The sequence below is a fragment of the Macaca nemestrina genome, chromosome 13 (genome assembly GCF_043159975.1).
Source record: "Macaca nemestrina isolate mMacNem1 chromosome 13, mMacNem.hap1, whole genome shotgun sequence".
NCBI classification, from domain to species: Eukaryota; Metazoa; Chordata; class Mammalia; order Primates; family Cercopithecidae; genus Macaca; species Macaca nemestrina.
In genome coordinates this window covers 3740690-3760004 of record NC_092137.1, presented here as the reverse complement: position 1 = coordinate 3760004, position 19315 = coordinate 3740690, and the positions used below count along the sequence as shown (strand labels likewise).

Sequence of the window (19315 nt, the reverse complement as noted above, 5' to 3'; positions counted from 1 at the left end):
CAGCATTAAGAATCCCCAGAGGTTTCAGGGGCACCAGCATCGTGCAGAAGAAAGAACAGAGGAGACAGAAAGGTGGAGCAGCCGGACGCTGACTGTGCAATCGGTGAACTGAGGTCCTTATAACATGGGAGAGGCCAGTCCGTGAACAACAGCACACTGCGGCGGAAAGAGCCGAGCAAAGACGTTGCGCGGGAGCCACTCCGCAGAAAGGCGAGTCCCCGGTGGCCAAGGACGAAGGGGCCTCGTGAAGCCAGGGGTGAGGAGGAAGCATTGTTCACGGGGCAGTACTAATAAGAAATGCAGGTGTCATTTGTTTTGAAGTTATGAAGTTGAGAGTTGAAGGAAAAACTTACAGATGCCAATGGCCATCTTATAGCATTTCTGGAAAGAGAGGAACAAAGGCTTTGTGGCTGTGAAGACTCAGTAGCTGCAATTTCCCAGTACTAAGGAAAGCCATGAAAGAATGCTGTGAAAGGGCCTGCAGAGAACCACACGGGGAAAATCAGAGAAAAGTAACTCAGATATGTCAGAGCGACACCGCAGAACACTGAGAATAAAGAGAAAATTCTGTCAGCTACCCAGGAGGGGAAAACAGTTTTATAGACTGCATGCCTGTGAATGAGAATCAGATTGACATAAGAATTCTAATTAGCAACACGGAGCGCAAGAATAAAATGAGGCAATCACCTCAACAAAGGAGCCATAATTTAGACGGCAAGATCCGAAAAGTCCCTCTGAGGGGTGGCTCTCAGTCTGAGCTGCTGAGCAGGGTAGCCAGGCACAGAGTAGGAAGTGTTCCGAGCACAGGGTCAGCAGGTGCACAGACGAGGGGGAAGGGCTGGAAGGGCTGACGGGAAGCCAGGTGGCTGGGCAGAGCCAGCCGCGAGCCTGGGGCAGCAGGCAGCCCAGCAACTTCATGCCTGGAGCTCATGGGGATAACTTGACCGTCCATGCCATGGGCCATGGGGATAACCTGACCATCCATGCCACGGGCCATGGGGATAACTTGACCATCCATGCCATGGTCCAGGCCAACAGTGATTGTGGCCGAGAGGAGGGCAGAAGAATGTTTCCTTCATAAAGCATTTCACACCACCTACATGACAGCAGTCTGCTCTCTCCCCCACAGGCTGAAAGTTCCGAGAAGACGCAGCTCCATCTCACCCAACCCTGGGTCCCCCAGAGCACCAGGAAGAGGAGGGTGCTCCAACAGCACTCGTAGAGAATTAACACTAAGCAGGTCTGCCAGCTCTTCTCAAACTGCTTAAGAAAGCTCCTGGAGTTTGTACATGGCATTCACTTATTTGCATAATAACTTCACCATGGATTGGGCACTGTGTCCACTCTACAGGTGAAGACGCAGCTGTGAGAATCAAGTGACATGTCCAAGCTGGGATGTGCTGGCACGCCAGTGTGTCTTTACCACGCCTTCCTCAGGCATCGAAACCTCACAGCGAGACTCACTAACCAGCATGACTACTCACCCTCGTCTCCTCTCCTCCTAAAGACAAAGCAGTAAGGACAAGTTTGTCATGATAGCTTCTGACCAACCTCCACCTGCATCCATCTGCTTGTCTCTAATCTGATTTTTGAAAACTTGTTGGCCAGGTGCAGTGACTCGTGCCTGTGATCCCAGCACTTTGGGAGGCCAAGGCAGGAGGATCACTTAAAGGCAGCCTGGGCAACACAGCAAGACTCCATCTCTACAAAAAAATTAGCAAGGGCTGGGCATGGTGGCTCACACCTGTAATCCCAGCACTTTGGGAGGCCAAGACGGGTGGATCACCTGAAGTCAAGAGTTCGAGACCAGCCTGGTCAACATGTTGAAACCCCATCTCTACCAAAAATACAAAAATTAGCCGGATGTGGTAGTGGGTGCCTGTAATCTCAGCTACTCTGAAGGCTGAGGCAGGAGAATCACTTGAACCCAGGAGGCAGAGGTTGCAATGAGCCGAGATCACGCTATTGCACTCCAGCCTGGGCAACAAGAGTGAAACTCCGTCTCAAAAAAAAAAAAATTAGCAGGATGTGTTGCTGTGCACCTGTAGTCCCAGCGACTCAGGAAGCTGAGGTGGGAGGAGCTCTTCAGCCCAGGAGTTGGAGGCTGCAGTTAATTGCACCACTGCACTCCAGCCCGGATGACAGAGCAAGATCCTGTCTCTAAAAAAGCAAAAAACCAAAAAAAAACAAAATCAAAGAAAAGAAAAATAGTTCATAGTAACAACTGGAGGCAGGGAAGGACCCTGAGAACACCACACATTACAGTGTCCGACAAACTCTCGTTACTAAAGCAGGAAAGAAAGAACAGTAAGTCATTAAAAACAGCACGACTTTCGAAAGAAGAGGATTTCACATGGATTTTCCTCATATATCTCAGCTAATCACAAAATCCACTTAAACGCCATCTCCCAGGGGCTCTGCTTAATGGACCTGTGTCTGCTGAACAGGGCCAGGTGTGTTTCAGCCAGCGCTGGGCAGCAGGTACCCCAAATGCCTCATGGCTGTGCCTGCAGTGTGGGGAGCCCAAACCTGGAGTCAGAAACTGCTTTCCTTCCTGTGCAAAACCCAGCGTAAGCCCTCCCAGCCTGGCCCTCCTCAGCTCTGATGAGGATTGAACAAAATACGCCCTGGAAGACGCCGTGCTGGTTGTCACGAGAAAAAGTATTTTAATCCCTGGTTCGGGACCAGCAGCACTGAAGACCGGAGAGTACAGAGGCCTACCATCCATGGCGGGGCTGCCCTGGTTTCTCTGCGGTCCCCGTCGCCTCCGCCTTGCAGACTTGCCCTGTCCACGCATCTTAAGAACCAAGGTTGTTCTCAAGCACTGTTCACAATTTGGCAGGGTTGTTTGTTTTCTTGGTTTTTTTGTTTTGTTTTTTTTGTTTGTTTTTTGGGGTTTTTTTTTTTTTTCCCCCAGAGATGCGGTCTTACTATGCTGCCCTGGGTAGTCTCAAGCTCCTGGGCTCAAGTTATCCTCCCACCTCAGCTTCCCAAAGTGCCAGGATCACAGGCATGAGCCACTGCACCTGGCCAGTTTGGCAGGGTTTGAAGTGTTCATTGTCCACTGGTCCCAGGGGTCACAAAGATGTATGTCCCTGCAGGTAATGACTCCAGAGCAGGATGTCTATACACCTCCCCACTCAGCGCTGTGCATTTTGTAATGTAGACCCAGCGAGCATCCTTTTCATTTTCAGATGATTGACTACACAGTTCTAATGACAAGTTATTTCTCTGCCAGGAGAGGCTAACATTTCAACCGCTGGCTCACTTCCCACCATCATCACAATGCGGCTCTCTCCTTGCTCAAAGAAACAAAACGTGGCTGGCATTTACTGTTTGCCTGGCTTCCCTGCAAATCATGCACAAATCTACGAATAAAAATCTTTTACCTAGATTGCATCTGGGGTCATTTCCCGCCCAGCTAGGAAGGCACGCGCCAGTTATTTTATGGAGAACCTAAGGTATTTCAACATATTTACAGTCAGTTGAGGAAGATCCGTGGACAGTGCTTGACTGTCGTGCCACCGGCTTCTAAGGCTGAACAAACTCGTGTGCCAGCGACTTCACATCCCTGCCGGCCACAGCAAGTGCCACGGCACCCCAGGGCCACGGGAAGTCAGAGAGGAGGAAGCCGGGACCTCAGCCTGCTTGGCCTGTTCTACACAAGGGGAGACGGCACAGACAGACCGTCAGATGTCAGAAGAGCAAACCTCCCACAGCGCATGTTATTCAGGTCCCATTACTGGCTTTATCAATGCTGTTTTAAAGAATGGCAGTAAATGATTTTTAAATTAATTTGATAGGCCAGGCATGGTGGCTCACACCTGCAATCCCAGCATTTTGGGAGGCCAAAGCGGGTGGGTCAGGGGTTCGAGACCAGCCTGGACAACACGGTGAAACCCCGTCTCTACTAAAAATACAAAAATTAGCCAGGCATGGTGGTGCGTGCCTGTAATCTCAGCTACTTGGGAGGCCGAGGCAGGAGAATCGCTTGAACCCGGGAAGTGGAGGTTGCAGTGAGCCAAGGTCGTACCACTGCACTGCAGCCTGGGCAACAAGAGAGAAACTCCATCGCAAAAAGAAAAAAAAAAAAGCAAAAAAAAATTAATTTGATAAAACCTATAAGAAGAACTATGACCTTTCATATTTCCAGGCAACACATTTGTTAATACAGATAAATGTTTTCCCACCTACAGTCATTTTTTTAACCACTAAAAAAAAGACTGCTTTTTTCCCATTAAAAGGAGTTGTCATTCTCTCTAAATGTAAAGATGATATATTATTATGAGGCCTGGAATGACAAATAAATGTCATTCAAGCACCACCAGCAGTCAGTGGCAGCCAGGCGTGTGTGCCCAGGAAGATTCTAGAGCCAAATGTGGAGTCGGCAAAGGTTTCAGGATCCAAAATGCAAGTGGTGCAGGGGGAGGGCGCGTGCCGTGTTTCGCAGACCAGATGCCACCTCATGTCCTGGGCTGAATGGCGGGACTGTAAGGAGACAGACCATGGCTTCTTCATCCCAGCCCGGAGCCTGCCTGGTAGATTCTCAACAGACATTTGTCTAATGAATGAATGGTGACTATGTATGTGTCTGTTTCCTTAAAAGTAGGCACTGCACTGCATGCTGCCTCTCCTCTCTGACCTCCAGCTGCACTGCACTGCACACTGTCTCTCCTCTCTGACCTCCAGCTGTACTGCCCTGCACACTGCCTCTCCTCTCTGACCTCCAGCTGCACTGCACTGCACGCTGCCTCTCTGACCTCCAGCTGCACTGCACTGCACGCTGTCTCTCCTCTCTGACCTCCAGCTGTACTGCCCTGCACGCTGCCTCTCTGACCTCCAGCTGCACTGCACTGCACTGCATGCTGCCTCTCCTCTCTGACCTCCAGCTGCACTGCACTGCACGCTGTCTCTCCTCTCTGACCTCCAGCTGCACTGCACTGCACTGCACGCTGCCTCTGCTCTCTGACCTCCAGCTGCACTGCCCTGCACGCTGCCTCTCTGACCTCCAGCTGCACTGCACTGCACGCTGCCTCTGCTCTCTGACCTCCAGCTGCACTGCACTGCATGCTGCCTCTCCTCTCTGACCTCCGGCTGCACTGCCCTGCACGCTGCCTCTCCTCTCTGACCTCCAGCTGCACTGCACTGCACGCTGTCTCTCCTCTCTGACCTCCAGCTGCACTGCACTGCACTGCACGCTGCCTCTGCTCTCTGACCTCCAGCTGCACTGCCCTGCACGCTGCCTCTCTGACCTCCAGCTGCACTGCACTGCACGCTGCCTCTGCTCTCTGACCTCCAGCTGCACTGCACTGCACGCTGCCTCTCTGACCTCCAGCTGCACTGCACTGCATGCTGCCTCTCTGACCTCCAGCTGCACTGCCCTGCACGCTGCCTCTCCTCTCTGACCTCCAGCTGCACTGCACTGCACGCTGCCTCTCCTCTCTGACCTCCGGCTGCACTGCACTGCACGCTGCCTCTGCTCTCTGACCTCCAGCTGCACTGCCCTGCACGCTGCCTCTCCTCTCTGACCTCCAGCTGCACTGCACTGCACGCTGTCTCTCCTCTCTGACCTCCAGCTGCACTGCACTGCACTGCACGCTGCCTCTGCTCTCTGACCTCCAGCTGCACTGCCCTGCACGCTGCCTCTCTGACCTCCAGCTGCACTGCACTGCACGCTGCCTCTGCTCTCTGACCTCCAGCTGCACTGCACTGCACGCTGCCTCTCTGACCTCCAGCTGCACTGCACTGCACGCTGCCTCTCTGACCTCCAGCTGCACTGCCCTGCACGCTGCCTCTCCTCTCTGACCTCCAGCTGCACTGCACTGCACGCTGCCTCTCCTCTCTGACCTCCAGCTGCACTGCACTGCACACTGCCTCTGCTCTCTGACCTCCAGCTGCACTGCACTGCACACTGCCTCTCCTCTCTGACCTCCAGCTGTACTGCCCTGCACACTGTCTCTCCTCTCTGACCTCCAGCTGCACTGCACTGCACGCTGCCTCTGCTCTCTGACCTCCAGCTGCACTGCACTGCACGCTGCCTCTGCTCTCTGACCTCCAGCTGCACTGCACTGCACGCTGCCTCTCCTCTCTGACCTCCAGCTGTACTGCCCTGCACGCTGTCTCTCCTCTCTGACCTCCAGCTGCACTGCACTGCATGCTGCCTCTGCTCTCTGACCTCCAGCTGCACTGCACTGCACGCTGCCTCTCTGACCTCCAGCTGCACTGCACTGCACGCTGCCTCTCTGACCTCCAGCTGCACTGCCCTGCACGCTGCCTCTCCTCTCTGACCTCCAGCTGCACTGCACTGCACGCTGCCTCTCCTCTCTGACCTCCAGCTGCACTGCACTGCACGCTGCCTCTTCTCTCTGACCTCCAGCTGCACTGCACTGCACGCTGCCTCTCCTCTCTGACCTCCAGCTGTACTGCCCTGCACACTGTCTCTCCTCTCTGACCTCCAGCTGCACTGCACTGCACGCTGCCTCTGCTCTCTGACCTCCAGCTGCACTGCACTGCACGCTGCCTCTCCTCTCTGACCTCCAGCTGTACTGCCCTGCACACTGTCTCTCCTCTCTGACCTCCAGCTGCACTGCACTGCACGCTGCCTCTGCTCTCTGACCTCCAGCTGCACTGCACTGCACGCTGCCTCTCCTCTCTGACCTCCAGCTGTACTGCCCTGCACGCTGTCTCTCCTCTCTGACCTCCAGCTGCACTGCACTGCATGCTGCCTCTGCTCTCTGACCTCCAGCTGCACTGCACTGCACGCTGCCTCTCTGACCTCCAGCTGCACTGCACTGCACGCTGCCTCTCTGACCTCCAGCTGCACTGCCCTGCACGCTGCCTCTCCTCTCTGACCTCCAGCTGCACTGCACTGCACGCTGCCTCTCCTCTCTGACCTCCAGCTGCACTGCACTGCACGCTGCCTCTCCTCTCTGACCTCCAGCTGCACTGCACTGCACGCTGCCTCTCCTCTCTGACCTCCAGCTGTACTGCCCTGCACACTGTCTCTCCTCTCTGACCTCCAGCTGCACTGCACTGCACGCTGCCTCTGCTCTCTGACCTCCAGCTGCACTGCACTGCACGCTGCCTCTGCTCTCTGACCTCCAGCTGCACTGCACTGCACGCTGCCTCTCCTCTCTGACCTCCAGCTGTACTGCCCTGCACGCTGTCTCTCCTCTCTGACCTCCAGCTGCACTGCACTGCACGCTGCCTCTGCTCTCTGACCTCCAGCTGCACTGCACTGCACGCTGCCTCTGCTCTCTGACCTCCAGCTGCACTGCACTGCACGCTGCCTCTCCTCTCTGACCTCCAGCGGCCCTGGGGTGCTACAGCACATGCTGTGGCTGGCAGGGATGAAGTCTGCTGGCACACACCATTTTCTCCATTGAGTAACCCAATTTCTGACACACTGGGCATCCTGAATCCTTCTAAACCGTTCCTCACCCCGGTGCTCACCTCTCACTTGCAGACCCACGGGGCACGTGCTGGACGGACACCTGATCTGCTCCCTGGTTGGGCTCACTGCCTGCACAGCGTTAGAGCTCTGTAAGTCACTGTCCCAGAGCCGGGAACAGGGGCTGGGTCCCCGGTCACCGTGTGCCCACTCCTGGTGCCACCATTGCATCCCCACAGAACCCAAAGCTGGCATTGCCTCCCCAACCTCACGGACCAGAAGGCCAAGGCTTGGAAGGACAGGTGACCCATCACGCAGCATAGCTGACCCACAGCACACTCAGATCTGCCCTACTTCCCAGCCTGTGAAGGTTGGGAAGGGACCCTACCCATGCGGGAAATGACAGCATATCCAGAGGACCCAGGACGTGGACGGCTGGGAAGGACCCTCCCAACAGCACCTGGGAAAGGCAGCATCCAGAAAGGACCCTGGAGCCCACCCCACGGTCCCCACAGTGCGGGCTACAGACCTGGCAGGGCGCAGGGAAGAGAATGGTAGGGAGTCGGGGGCACCCACCACATCGGGTAGGGACGTGACCTCCCCAGCCTAAAGTCCAGCTCTCCACAGCCATGGTTTCCAACTTAAAGCTGAAGGTTCCACTCACAAACCCACACATGCGACCACAAAGTCTGGGCCAAAGCCACTTTCACCAAAACTTCTGAGAGAGCCATACACGTCCAACAGTTTAAGTTGCTTCCAACATAATTAAACATTTTCTAAAGCAAGCGCATTCATCAGAATTAAAAGCACAAAGGCCACTTGGCTTGTCTGGGCTGCAGGGCGGCCCACTTGGTTTCCAACAGCAGGGTGAACACAGCCAGAAAAGAGCCTCCATCCAGAGCCGCATGGCCTGGCAGGGTGGCCCTGAGCTGTCCGGACCCTGTGCCCTGGAAGAGGGCTGATCTTTTCATTCTGTACAACATGGGCTGAGCAGGGCTTGTCTTTTGTGGTGCCTGTTTTGATCGTGGGTTTGAATCCACTCTTCTCTAATGTTTCAATAAAAAGAGCTGCAGCCACTCCACAAGAGATGCTGAAGGCCCAAGCAGCCTGCGTGGGGATGAGGAGGCGGCGGACTTGATTCAGGGCGCAGAAGGTCAATGTGCCCCTCCACCTCCTCAGCACCCACGTGACTCCCCTCAGCTGCGGCCCCGGCCCTGCCACCCGACACTGGCACACACTCTGCTGTCCCTTCTTGAGTTCTGTAATTTTGAACAAGGGGCCCACATTTTCATTTCACACCAGGCTCCACCAGGTTTGGGGACCTGTTGCCTCTGCTTTGTAGAAGCTGGTGATTTTCTTACGTGAAGATGCTACTCGGAAGGCTTCAGATACTGCAGCTTCAGGGACTTTCTCACCCATGCCTGACATGCAGAACTATCTCTATCTGGGAGCAGATTGCAGATAAAGCAAAAAGAAAAAACAAACAAAAAAAAAAATGTTTGTTTCTTTTATTTCCCCTAACCACTAGACCACCAGGGATTTTTTAATTTTTAAAATAAAATATTAAGAGCTCTCAGGAAGCAATGTAGAAGCACACTTGGGGAACTTACGCAAATTGCAAATTTTCCCTGAGCCTCAAATTTCCTCATGCATAAAATGGTCCAAATGAGACCATCTCATGGGGAGGATCACACGAGGCGGTGTGTGCAGGGTCTGACAAAAACCCAGGTGCCTTCCAGCAAGGCCCCCCTGGAGAGGGCTGAGTTGCAAATAAATTGCTAACTTCGGAATTAGAAATTCCATGGCCAAAGACAGTTTAGACTTCATGTTGCCCAACCCTTGATTTCCAGATGGGGAAACTGAGGCCCAATGGGGTGAGCAGATTTGCCCGGGCTTTGTGCTTTTCTGTGGAACTGCCCAGCTGCATAGGAGTCTCTGAGCTGGCCCAGAGGCCACTGGCCAGCAGCCCAGAGTTCAGGGAATGGTTACCTTTGAGGCCAGGGACGAGGATCTGCACGGAGCAGGCCTCATCACCAGCCGGCTGAGGATGTCCAGACGGCAGCAGTGACAGGAAGGCCAGGCTGATTAGAACGCCCGCCAGGGCCAGATCCCCCCTCATCCTGAGCGCAGGCAGGACACCGACTCCTACACAGAGGAAGGAATAAATAGTGATGGGAACTGCAACAGCCGGGCAGCCAGTGACAGTGAGCAGGCCTCGGAGGCAAGGCGTGCAGCCCTCCTGGCGCCTGGAAGGGCTGTCTGGGCTCCCATGCCGGGTTCTCCCCACTCACTCAAGCACCAATCATGAGCCTCCACTGAGAAGCTTCCACAGCAGCCCCAAGGTCAGGCACCAGGCACCAAGTGCATGCCAGCCCCGGTCAGTGAGCCTTGGTTGAAGGCCTACAACTCGCCCACCCCAAGGAGTTCCATCTGGTCTCTGGGACAAACGGTTCCTACACAGAGTGGAGTAGGGGGTCTCCACACAGCATGGCCAGCGACAGACATGGAGCCTCTGCAGAGCTGGGCACAGTGGAGGGAGGCGAGAAACATCTAAAGGAAACAGCCCAGGTGCCTGAGGAGCTCCAGGCTTAGTGGCTCCATTCACAGACAACAAATCCACACCCCACATCTCCTTAGGTGACAGGATACGGGCCCTCCTCGGTGAGATCAATAAGGAGAGAGGAGCCCCAGCCTCAGGAACCCAGGGTCCTGGGGAGGTGGGGGCCGAGCCCACAGGAAGAGGGGTGTCCCAGGAGGGGCGGGTATGTGCTGCCCCCTTTGTTTCTTCATCGCGGAGGGCGTTAAAACTTGGAAAACAAGGCCGGGTATGGTGGCTCACACCTGTAATCCCAGCACTTTGGGAGGCCAAGGTGGGCAGATCACCTAAGGTCAGGAGTTCAAGACCAGCCTGGACAACATGGTGAAACCCCGTCTCTTCTAAAAATACAAAAATTAGCTGGGTGTGGTGGTGGGCACCTGTAATGCCAGCTACTTGGGAGGCTGAGGCAGGAGAACTGCTTGAACCCAGGGGGTGGAGGTTGCAGTGAGCTGAGATCATGCCACTACTCTCCATCCTGCATGACAGCGAGACTCCATCCCAAATACATATATATGTATATGTAATAAATAAAACTTGGAAAACAAACAGGGCAATGGAAACTACTAAACTTGAAGGAGAGGCCAGGAAACAGAGGGAAAGGGACAGGAGGGGAGAGAGAGACAGTCCAGAAGGGCAGAGTGCGGACAGAAGCCCCAGAGTAGAGCTGAAAAAGAGCCACGGCGAGCTGGGCCTGGGGCTCCCGCAGAGCATCGAAGCCACAGGAGCATCTGTCCATCCCAAAGACCATGTTTCTGGATACTTCCTGGCGTCCTTTCATTTGGTTAATCATTCGTTCAAAAACATTTGTGGATGCCGACCAAATGTCAGGCAGTTTTAGGCACCAGGAGTACAGCAAGAACATTTATGTTTTTATTCCTATTGGAAGAGACAGACAGACAGACCGAGACAGACAAAGGCAGGGGTAAGCGCCGTGGGGAAGAGTGAGGCAGGGTACAGTGGCCGGGACACATGCTGCTGTTCAAGACGGTTGCCAGGGAAGCCTCGCTGACAGGTGGATGAGAGCGGCTCAGAGAAAGCCCTGAGGCAGTGCATGCCAGACGATGCGGGGAGAGGTGGGCTGGCCTGGTGGGCACAGAGGAGGCAAAGGCCAGACAGTAGCCGGCGCCCGGCAGCTTTGGGGGTTGCTCTGTATGAGACAGAGGGTCTGGATCAGGGAGCGGCTTTATAAAAGGGTCACCCTGCTCTTGAGACAGGACTTAGAGGCACAGCAACCGAAGACAGGAGGCCAAGCCAAGGTGACCACAACAGCACAGTGGGCGGGGACAGCAGCTGGACCCCATTGTGGGTGGAGGGGATGACAACAGTCTGGGATGCAGTCTGGAAGCAAAGCTGACAGGTTTTGCTGATCAATTATATGGGAAACGACAGAGAGAAGTCAAAGATGAAAGCCTTTGTTCTGAGCAGCCAGGTGAACAGTGCAGCCAGCTGCTGAGAAACAGAACTGAGGAGGTGAGGCCAAGTCAGGGGCTCGGGTTCGACTTTCCGAGTGTGAGACACCTGTAGACTCCTGTGTGACGCAGTGGGTGAGCAATGATTGGGTTTGCAAGGCTTGTGGGTCAGGGCACCTTGCATTTCCTCTCCCTCAATTCCAGGCCAGCTGGCCCTCTCAGGCCCAAAATGAAGGTCACCTTAGCTGCCAGAGAAAGGCCATCTGTGGTGGGGGGATTTCCACATCAACAGCCCCGTGACAGCCCTGCTACAAAAGCCAGGGGAGGGTGGTCCAGACAGATCCCAAAAGCCAGGGCCCCATGGAGTCTACAGAGACCCCACCTCTGGCTGACGAAAGCCCACCTCTACCACCTGAAGTCCTGCTGCACGAGGAGCCCTCCCAGAAATGTGCGGAGGTCAAGATGCCCAAGACAGGCCTGCAGCTTGAAAGGAAGTCATTTGAAATCCTTCTCCCAAATCTGAAAAAAATCCCCTCTAATGGTAACAGACAAAAAGATGACGTGGCGACAGCTGGTGTTACCGCCATAAACATTCCGTGGTAAATGTCCATTACCGCTGAGGCAAGGGTTAATGAAGGGGCGGGGCGGGAAGGGAGAGAGGGTTAGAGTCAGGGCGGAGCCAGAGCTTGGGCAAGTGAGTGGGAGAGCTTCACTTGCGAAAGATGACAGACTTGTCCTACCTCTATGAAAACTACAGACCTTAAAGCTGAAGCCACCTCTCATCCCGGGTGTCCAAGAATGGCTCAGGGGAACAAAGGTACTTTAAAGCTGAAAGTCACAGTGACTCATGCCTGTAATCCCAGCACTTTGGGAGGCCGAGGCCAGCAGATGGCTTGAGTCAAGGAGTTTGAGACTAGCCTGGGCAACATGGCTAAACCCCATCTCTACAAAAAATTAGCCAGGTGTAGTGATACGCCCCTGTAGTTCCAGCTACAGGAGAGGCTGAAGTGGGAGGCTGAGCCCGGGAGGTTGAGGCTGCAGTGAGCTGTGGTCGCACCACTGCACTCCAACCTGGGCAGTCAGAGTGCGACCCTGTCTCAAAAAAAAAAAAAACAAAAAACAAAGAAAGAAAGAAAGAAAAAGAAAAAGAAAAGAAAAGCTCAAACTCACAAAAAGTAAACCCATGAGCTTCGGATATATCATGATGGTCTACGTAGTCCGCACGCCAGCCTGTCCATGAAGACCCTACTCAAATCCCGGCTCCACTCCCGCCCCTCCGGGGCCCACTGCGCATGTGGGAAGGGTGGTGGAAAAAGGTGTTAATTCAGAAACTGCCCACACCCCCTTTTATTCAAAAATCCTGCAAGAATCCACAAGGAATCAGAAGTAGAGATGACTTCACAAAGCATAGGAGTGGGAAGGCCAGGAGGAAAGTAGGGGCTCCCGGCTCTGCTGAGAAGGGGCCGTGGGTGGGAGCCCACCTCGTGCAGTGACACAGCCATCACGGGGCCCAGCATTGTCCTGCTGAGGCTCTCATCATCATTAACATTGTGATGGGAAATGTCAGTTACACACAAAACCAGTACCGTGAACTTCCACGTACCCATTGCCCAGCTTCAACAATTACTAACACTTCAAGGTGTCATTTTTGATGCTCACTTTCTAGTTCATTAGGAGTTAATGTGTGTATACAACTACACGATGACAAGGTCTCACCACACAGCAGACACTGGTGAGCGCACCTGCCTCACCAGCCCCGAAACCCCAGCCCTGCTCCCATCCACCCGCCCTCCCCTGGGGGATGCCAACCCGAATGTGAGCTTCTCCTCTGGTGGGGTTTAAGCAGTATTCCTACACATTATGCGTTCTTAAAGCATATTCTGTCACGTTTTGCTTGTTTTTGGTTTGGGGACAGGACTGGAGTGCAGTGGTGCCATCTTGGCTCACTGCAGCCTCAATTTCCTGGGCTCAGGGGATCCTCCCAGCTCAGCCTCCCTGGTAGCTGAGACTACAGGCTTGTACCACCACGCCTGGCCAATTTTTGTCTTTTTTGTAGAGACAGGGTCTCGCCATGTTGCCCAGGCTGGTCTGCTGGGCTGAAGTGCTCTGCCCATCTCAGCCTCCCAAGCTGCTGGGATTACAGGCGTGAGCCACCGCACCCAGCCTGGCTTGTTTTTGAGGGGTTTTTTTTTGTTTTTTTTTTTCTTTTTTGAGATGGAGTCTCGCACTGTCGCCCAGGCTGGAGTGCAGTGGCACTATCTCGGCTCACTGCAAGCTCTGCCTCCTGGTTTCACACCATTCTCCTGCCTCAGCCTCCTGAGTAGCTGGGACCACAAGCGCCCGCCATCATGCCCAGCTAATTTTGTGTATTTTTAGTAAAGACGGGGTTTCACCGTGTTAGCCAGGATGGTCTCAATCTCCTGACCTCGTGCTCCACCTGCCTCAGCCTCCCAAAGTGCTTGGATTACAGGTGTGAGCCACCGCACCCGGCCGCTTTTGAGTTTTAAAAGATATCACAGCACAGTATCCATAGCATTCAGTGTCTTTTTACTTAACTTTATGTAGTTGTAGCTTATGGATTATCTAATCTTATTGAGGCAGACTGCATGCCACTGATGGGTGCTGGGAGAGGAAGGGCGCAGCTGGTGGCATGGAGCTCGCCCTCATGACTGTGGGGCAGCCAGCGCTTGCCTCCCTGGGCCATGGAGGGGCCATGGCACTGCCCAGAGACCTCCCGGGACTTGGCATCCTGAGTGCAGTGGGTGAGGGATAGCTACAAATCCGCTGAACTACTTACCAGCACCTTGGCCACACCACATGCCCTTTGCAAGCCCCTGCCCTTCTCTTAATGTGGAGATAGGCTATTTGAAGGGATAGCACAGGTAATTAATGCGCGTGGCACCGTGACCCAGTGTGGCACACAGCAAATGCTCAGCGAATGGCAGCTCCTGATCCTACTGTGATCACATGCATGGGCTCCCAGCCCAGGGAAAGCACTGGAAGCCAGGGTTCCTCATCTGAGAACACCTGCGCCCCGCCCAGTGCCTCTGCGTTAGTCAGTTCTCCACGGAATGGGCACAGGGAAACCCGCTTCCATTCAGTGCCATCCTGCAGTGTGGGTCATCGTGCACCACATGAGGACCTGGCTTCTTCCTACAGAGCCCCTTGCAGAAATGACTTTGTAAAGGATAGGGGTGCAGAATGTCCACTGGGTTAGAGGAAAATAACTCCCATACACTGCACAGAGATCAGCACTATCAGGCCCTCGTCACAGATGAGGAAGCCAAAGAAAAGAAAAATTAAGAACGCTTCCCAGCATTGTGTAACTAGTGTGTGGTGAGGGTGGGACTGAAATCCAGGGCTTCCCAGCACTGCTGGCTGCTTTCCTCTTTCTGCCCAACTACCCTTTCCCCATGCCTCAAAGGAAGCGCCCACCTTCCTCCTTCAGTCATGACATAAGGGATTTTTAAAAATAGGTTTTTGATGGAGAGAACAAGGAGTCAATATACATTGTATACCAAATGTGGACACATATCTGATTTAATTCCCAAAACAACCTTGTACATTATTACAGTTCCTCACGATAAAGACAATGCAATATGGAGTTGAACAATCGGCCCCAACTCCACCACCAGGCCTCCAGCCTCCTCTCCACACCCCTCACCGGCTGCCCGCCTCCAGCCTCCTCTCCACACCCCGCACCCGCTGCTCCCCTGTAGAGACCCACGCCCTGCTCCCCTGTGCTCACGTGGATAGTAGAACAATAAGGACAACTGAAAAGTGGAAACCCAGGACCCCACCAGCTGACTTCACTCCTCCCACCTTCCTTGTTCCCTGCAGGCTTGGGTCCACGCGCGAGTGATCTGTGCAAGCTACAGCTTCGTAAAGGTCTCTGAGCACACAGAAGCCTGCAGTTGAGCAGGCACCAAACTGAGTGAACAAATGAATGAGTGAATAAAGGAACAAACAACAGAACGAAAGTTCACAAATAGAGCCTTCTGCTCTTCTCCTTGTGGTGTTTCCACGTTTCCGAATCTTTATTATATCTAATGTCTACGAAGTATTTCCAGGGCAGGCAGTCTGCAGATGTGGGTTACTGCCCTGCTGTCATTGTCCTGAAATTGTAATAATGTTGAAATGTGCCAAGCGCAGTGACTCACGCTTGTAATCCCAGCACTTTGGGAGGCCGAAGCGGGCGGATCACCTGAGGTCAGGAGTTTGAGACCACCCTGGCCAACATGGTGAAACCCCATCTCTACTAAAACTACAAAAATTAGCTAGGCATGGTGGCGGGTGCCTGGAATTCCAGCTACTCGGGAAACTGAGGCAGGAGAATTGTTTGAACCCAGGAGGTGGAGGTTGTGGTGAGCAGAGATCATACCACTGCCCTTTAGCCTGAGTGAGAGAGTAAGACTCAGTCTCAAAAAAAAAAAAAAAAATGAAATAAAGAAAATAAAATTAAAATAAAAAATAAAAATAAAACGTAAAAACAAGGGGCACCACAAGGTTTGTAGCCATACATGCTGGTCCACTGGGCTCATAACCATAGTCTCCCGGCTGCTGCCTGAGCAGCAGTATTTTGGCTCCTTGTGGTATGTGGCTTCTGAAAGCAATAGTAAACTCTTGCTCCCCACCCACTCAGTGTGCAAGTCAAACCTTACTTCTCAGTGTTTGTTGGATGCAAACTGGGTTTAGATTTTTTTTTTTTTTAATGTCTCAGGAATCAAAGGCTGACATGGGAATTTCCTCTCTAGCTAGAAATGATTCTGTTCAGGTATAAACAGGTGTTCAGCAAGGCTTTTACTGCCCTCACTCCGCATATGTTCCAAGAGTGGCTTCAGCAATGATCAGGCTCCATCTCCCAAGAAAAGGGGTGAGTAGCGAGCGGAGAAACCCAGAGCAGCCCAGATGGGATTTCTCGTGCCTTCACTCACACTCACCCGCTGATCCCAGAGCAGCCCAGTCCGGGATTTCTCATGCCTTCACTCCATTCTTTCACTCACCCCAGAGCAGCCCAGGCGGGACTTCTCATGCCTTCACTCACTCCACTCATTCACTGACCCCCGGAGCAGCCCAGGTGGGGATTTCTTGTGCCTTCCCTCAGTTCACTCATCCACTGATCCCCGGAGCAGCCCAGGCAGGGATTTCTTGTGCCTTCACTCACTCCACTCATTCACTGACCCCGCTGCCCATTCAGAGAGTTTCTGTCCACTTTCCTGCGACAGGCCCCATCCAGGCCTATGGGCACAGAGGAGACACAGGCCCTGCATCAGGGCGCTCTCAGACGCACAGCAGGAACCATGGCAGGTAGGCACAGGGTGAGGGCACACAGGCCCCTGAAGGAGTCTCTGCTTCCCTGAGGTCTCACCCTCTGACTGCCTTCTTAGAAGAGGAATTCCATTCTGTAAACGGAGAAGCCACAGCTACCCCCAGGACCTCTTTAAGAACAACATCCTTATCTCCCAGCCAGGGCCCAAGACGCTTAGGGCCTTCCCATCAATGGAAGGGGCAGACTTGACAAGCAGTGGGAGGGGGTTAAACATGGAATCCTGAGAAGAAGTACATGTTAAAAATGAAATGAACAATGGGGCCAGCCCCTGTGGCTCATACCTATAATCCTAGCACTTTGGGAGGCCAAGGCAGGTGGATCACCTGAGGTTAGGAGTTCGAGACCAGCCTGGCCAACATGGTGAAACCACCTCTCCACTAAAAATACAAAAATTAGCCGGTCACCATGATGCACACCTGTAATCCCAGCTACTCAGGAGGCTGAGGCAGGAGAATCACTTGAACCTGGGAGGCAGAGGTTGCAGTGAGCCGAGATCGTGCCATTGCACTCCAGCCTGAGTGACAGAGCCAGACTCCATCTCAAAAAAAAAAAAAAAAAAAGAATGAAATAGACAATGGGAAAAAATCATGGCTTCAGTTGCCAAACATGCTATTCTACATTTTTGTTAAGTAACTTCAGCAATGCCCAGCAAAAAAAAAAAACAGGCACCACAAAATGCCTCCTGAGAACCACATCCCTGAAGCACGAGGAGGCCCATCTCACTGGCGACTGCCCCAACCCCGCTGTGGTGTTTCCGTCCCTGCAGTGACACAGCACCTTCTGGGGCAGCTTGGATTCTCTGTGGATTCCACCCCACAACAGCACACGCTCCTCTGAGCTTCTTACCAAGAGCACAGGGTGAGAAGGGATCTCTCCCCTCTTGCGTTCCCCCAGCAGACAGCACATTACGGGTGTGCTGCCTTCTCTGGTGCATGGATGTTTCAAAATTGTAAATACAATCAAATAGCTGTGAAAGATTGGGGCAGTGCTCTGCCTACCACAGGCAAAGTGTTTCCCACCAAATCAAAATTCCGGCTACCCACATGCGATGGCTTTAAACGTTCATCTTTACACTGAGAACGGCCACATCACCTTAGCTCTAAAAAGATAGCCAGTTCCCAGTGCAAGGCATCCAGGCAGGAGGCGGCTGCCCTGGGAACTTTCCTCCTTTCCAATTTTGGAGACAAGATGACCCCACCTGGTTTTACACGACCCCATCTGAACTCAAAGTCCCTCCCTTGAAAGTTGCCACCCCAAGGCCCACCTTCCCCCCACCTCTCTGATCCCCGTTCCTGAGCCCAACACAGAGCCACTGGTCCCTGGGAGCAGTGGTGGCTGCTGTCCCCTGACCCCTCAGACGCCGCTCAGGCTCAGGAACAATCCTCAGGTTGTGCGACCAAGTACTGAACTGAGGTTTGGAATTAGCAAAGACTGTTTCGCCCTCTGGGCCTTGGGCTCTTTGAAATCTGCCACCCAAGAGGGTGACTCCATCTTCCAGTAACTCTCATGGGTCTGAACCCATCTCATCAACAGGCTCCACGAATTTCCGCCAGGAACGAATCCAACGTTGGAACTCTGGTGCCAGATTTATTGAGACTCAATCGCTTTTGCCTGGATCTAGGGACAGATTCCCATCCTCCTCGCTCAGCCGGAGCCCACGTGGCGCCCCGTTTGGAACCCTGCCTGCCTCCCTCCCCTCTCCACTGTCTTCGCCCCCGTGAAACCCTCAGCTGCAGCCCCGGGCAGCGTCTCCTACCTGAGCACGCACTGGGCGAACGCGGCGTCCCGCCCGTCGCTGGCCCGCGAGGACACTGCCCCAGGCGCCTCATGGCTGCTATTTAGAGAGGCGGCCGCGGTCTCAGGCGCAGGGAGAAGCCTCGGCCTGGGCCATCAGGCAGCCCAGCAAATCAGGCCGCCCGGCCGGCCGCAGCCTTATCTCGGGCCGCTTCCTGTCTGCGCTGCGCGCCCGTCCCGCAGGGTGGCCTGGGGAGTGTGGGAACGCCGGCAGCGCCAGGAACGCCCCAGGCCGGCTTCGCGGTGGGCGCAGGACCCTCCTGGAGATGCCCCTGCTGACTCTCCAACCCAGACACCCCAATCTTGTTTCTTTTTTGGCTTTCTCTTCTTTCTTTTCGTGTTTTGAAAAAATAAGCAGGACTACTGTAGACATTCAGAAGAGCATGAAGAGGAGGGACGCTCATCACCTGGCACCAATCAGACAGAAACCAGTGCAGCTGACTGAGCTCCTTTCCTCTGTTCACAGGGGATTTCGCTTCAGAAGGCAGTAAGAGCTTGACCACGGCCTGTGGAGACCTGGCCACACCTGAGTCCGGAAACTCACTCCACGCATTTAAGTTTCATTTAAAGGCAAGTTTCATTTAATGCCAGAAACAAATCTTAGTCAGGGACTGGATAGATCCAGCTTCTGTGCAGCCTGAATCTTGCACGTTTTGGGAGATAGAGGAACCTTATTTAAGAAAAAGATACATATAAAATTACAATCATAGGAAGCTAGGTTCAAAGGTGAATATTTGTTTAGACTGAAACTCATAAAATAAAAATGTAAAAACAGACAAATTCCACACAAATAA

General features: G+C 53.6%; 1 protein-coding gene across 4 annotated transcripts in view; it reads right to left on the bottom strand.

The window, feature by feature from the left end:
* Nucleotides 1–18905, bottom strand: part of LOC105497579 (collectin subfamily member 11) — a 50035-nt gene extending 31130 nt beyond the window's left edge. The window contains exons 1-2 of one of the 4 annotated variants that reach the window (XM_011768764.3): nucleotides 18484–18903; nucleotides 9380–9535 (exon numbers count right to left, since the gene is read on the bottom strand). In XM_011768764.3, coding sequence (XP_011767066.2) covers nucleotides 9380–9535; nucleotides 18484–18556 — 229 coding nt within the window. In that variant the 5' untranslated portion in view covers nucleotides 18557–18903. Of the gene's footprint in view, nucleotides 1–7919; nucleotides 8895–9379; nucleotides 9536–18483 lie in introns of those variants that run through there. The other 3 variants (XM_011768763.3, XM_071076170.1, XM_011768766.3) reach the window with 3 other exon arrangements.
* Nucleotides 18906–19315: the final 410 nt, after the last annotated feature.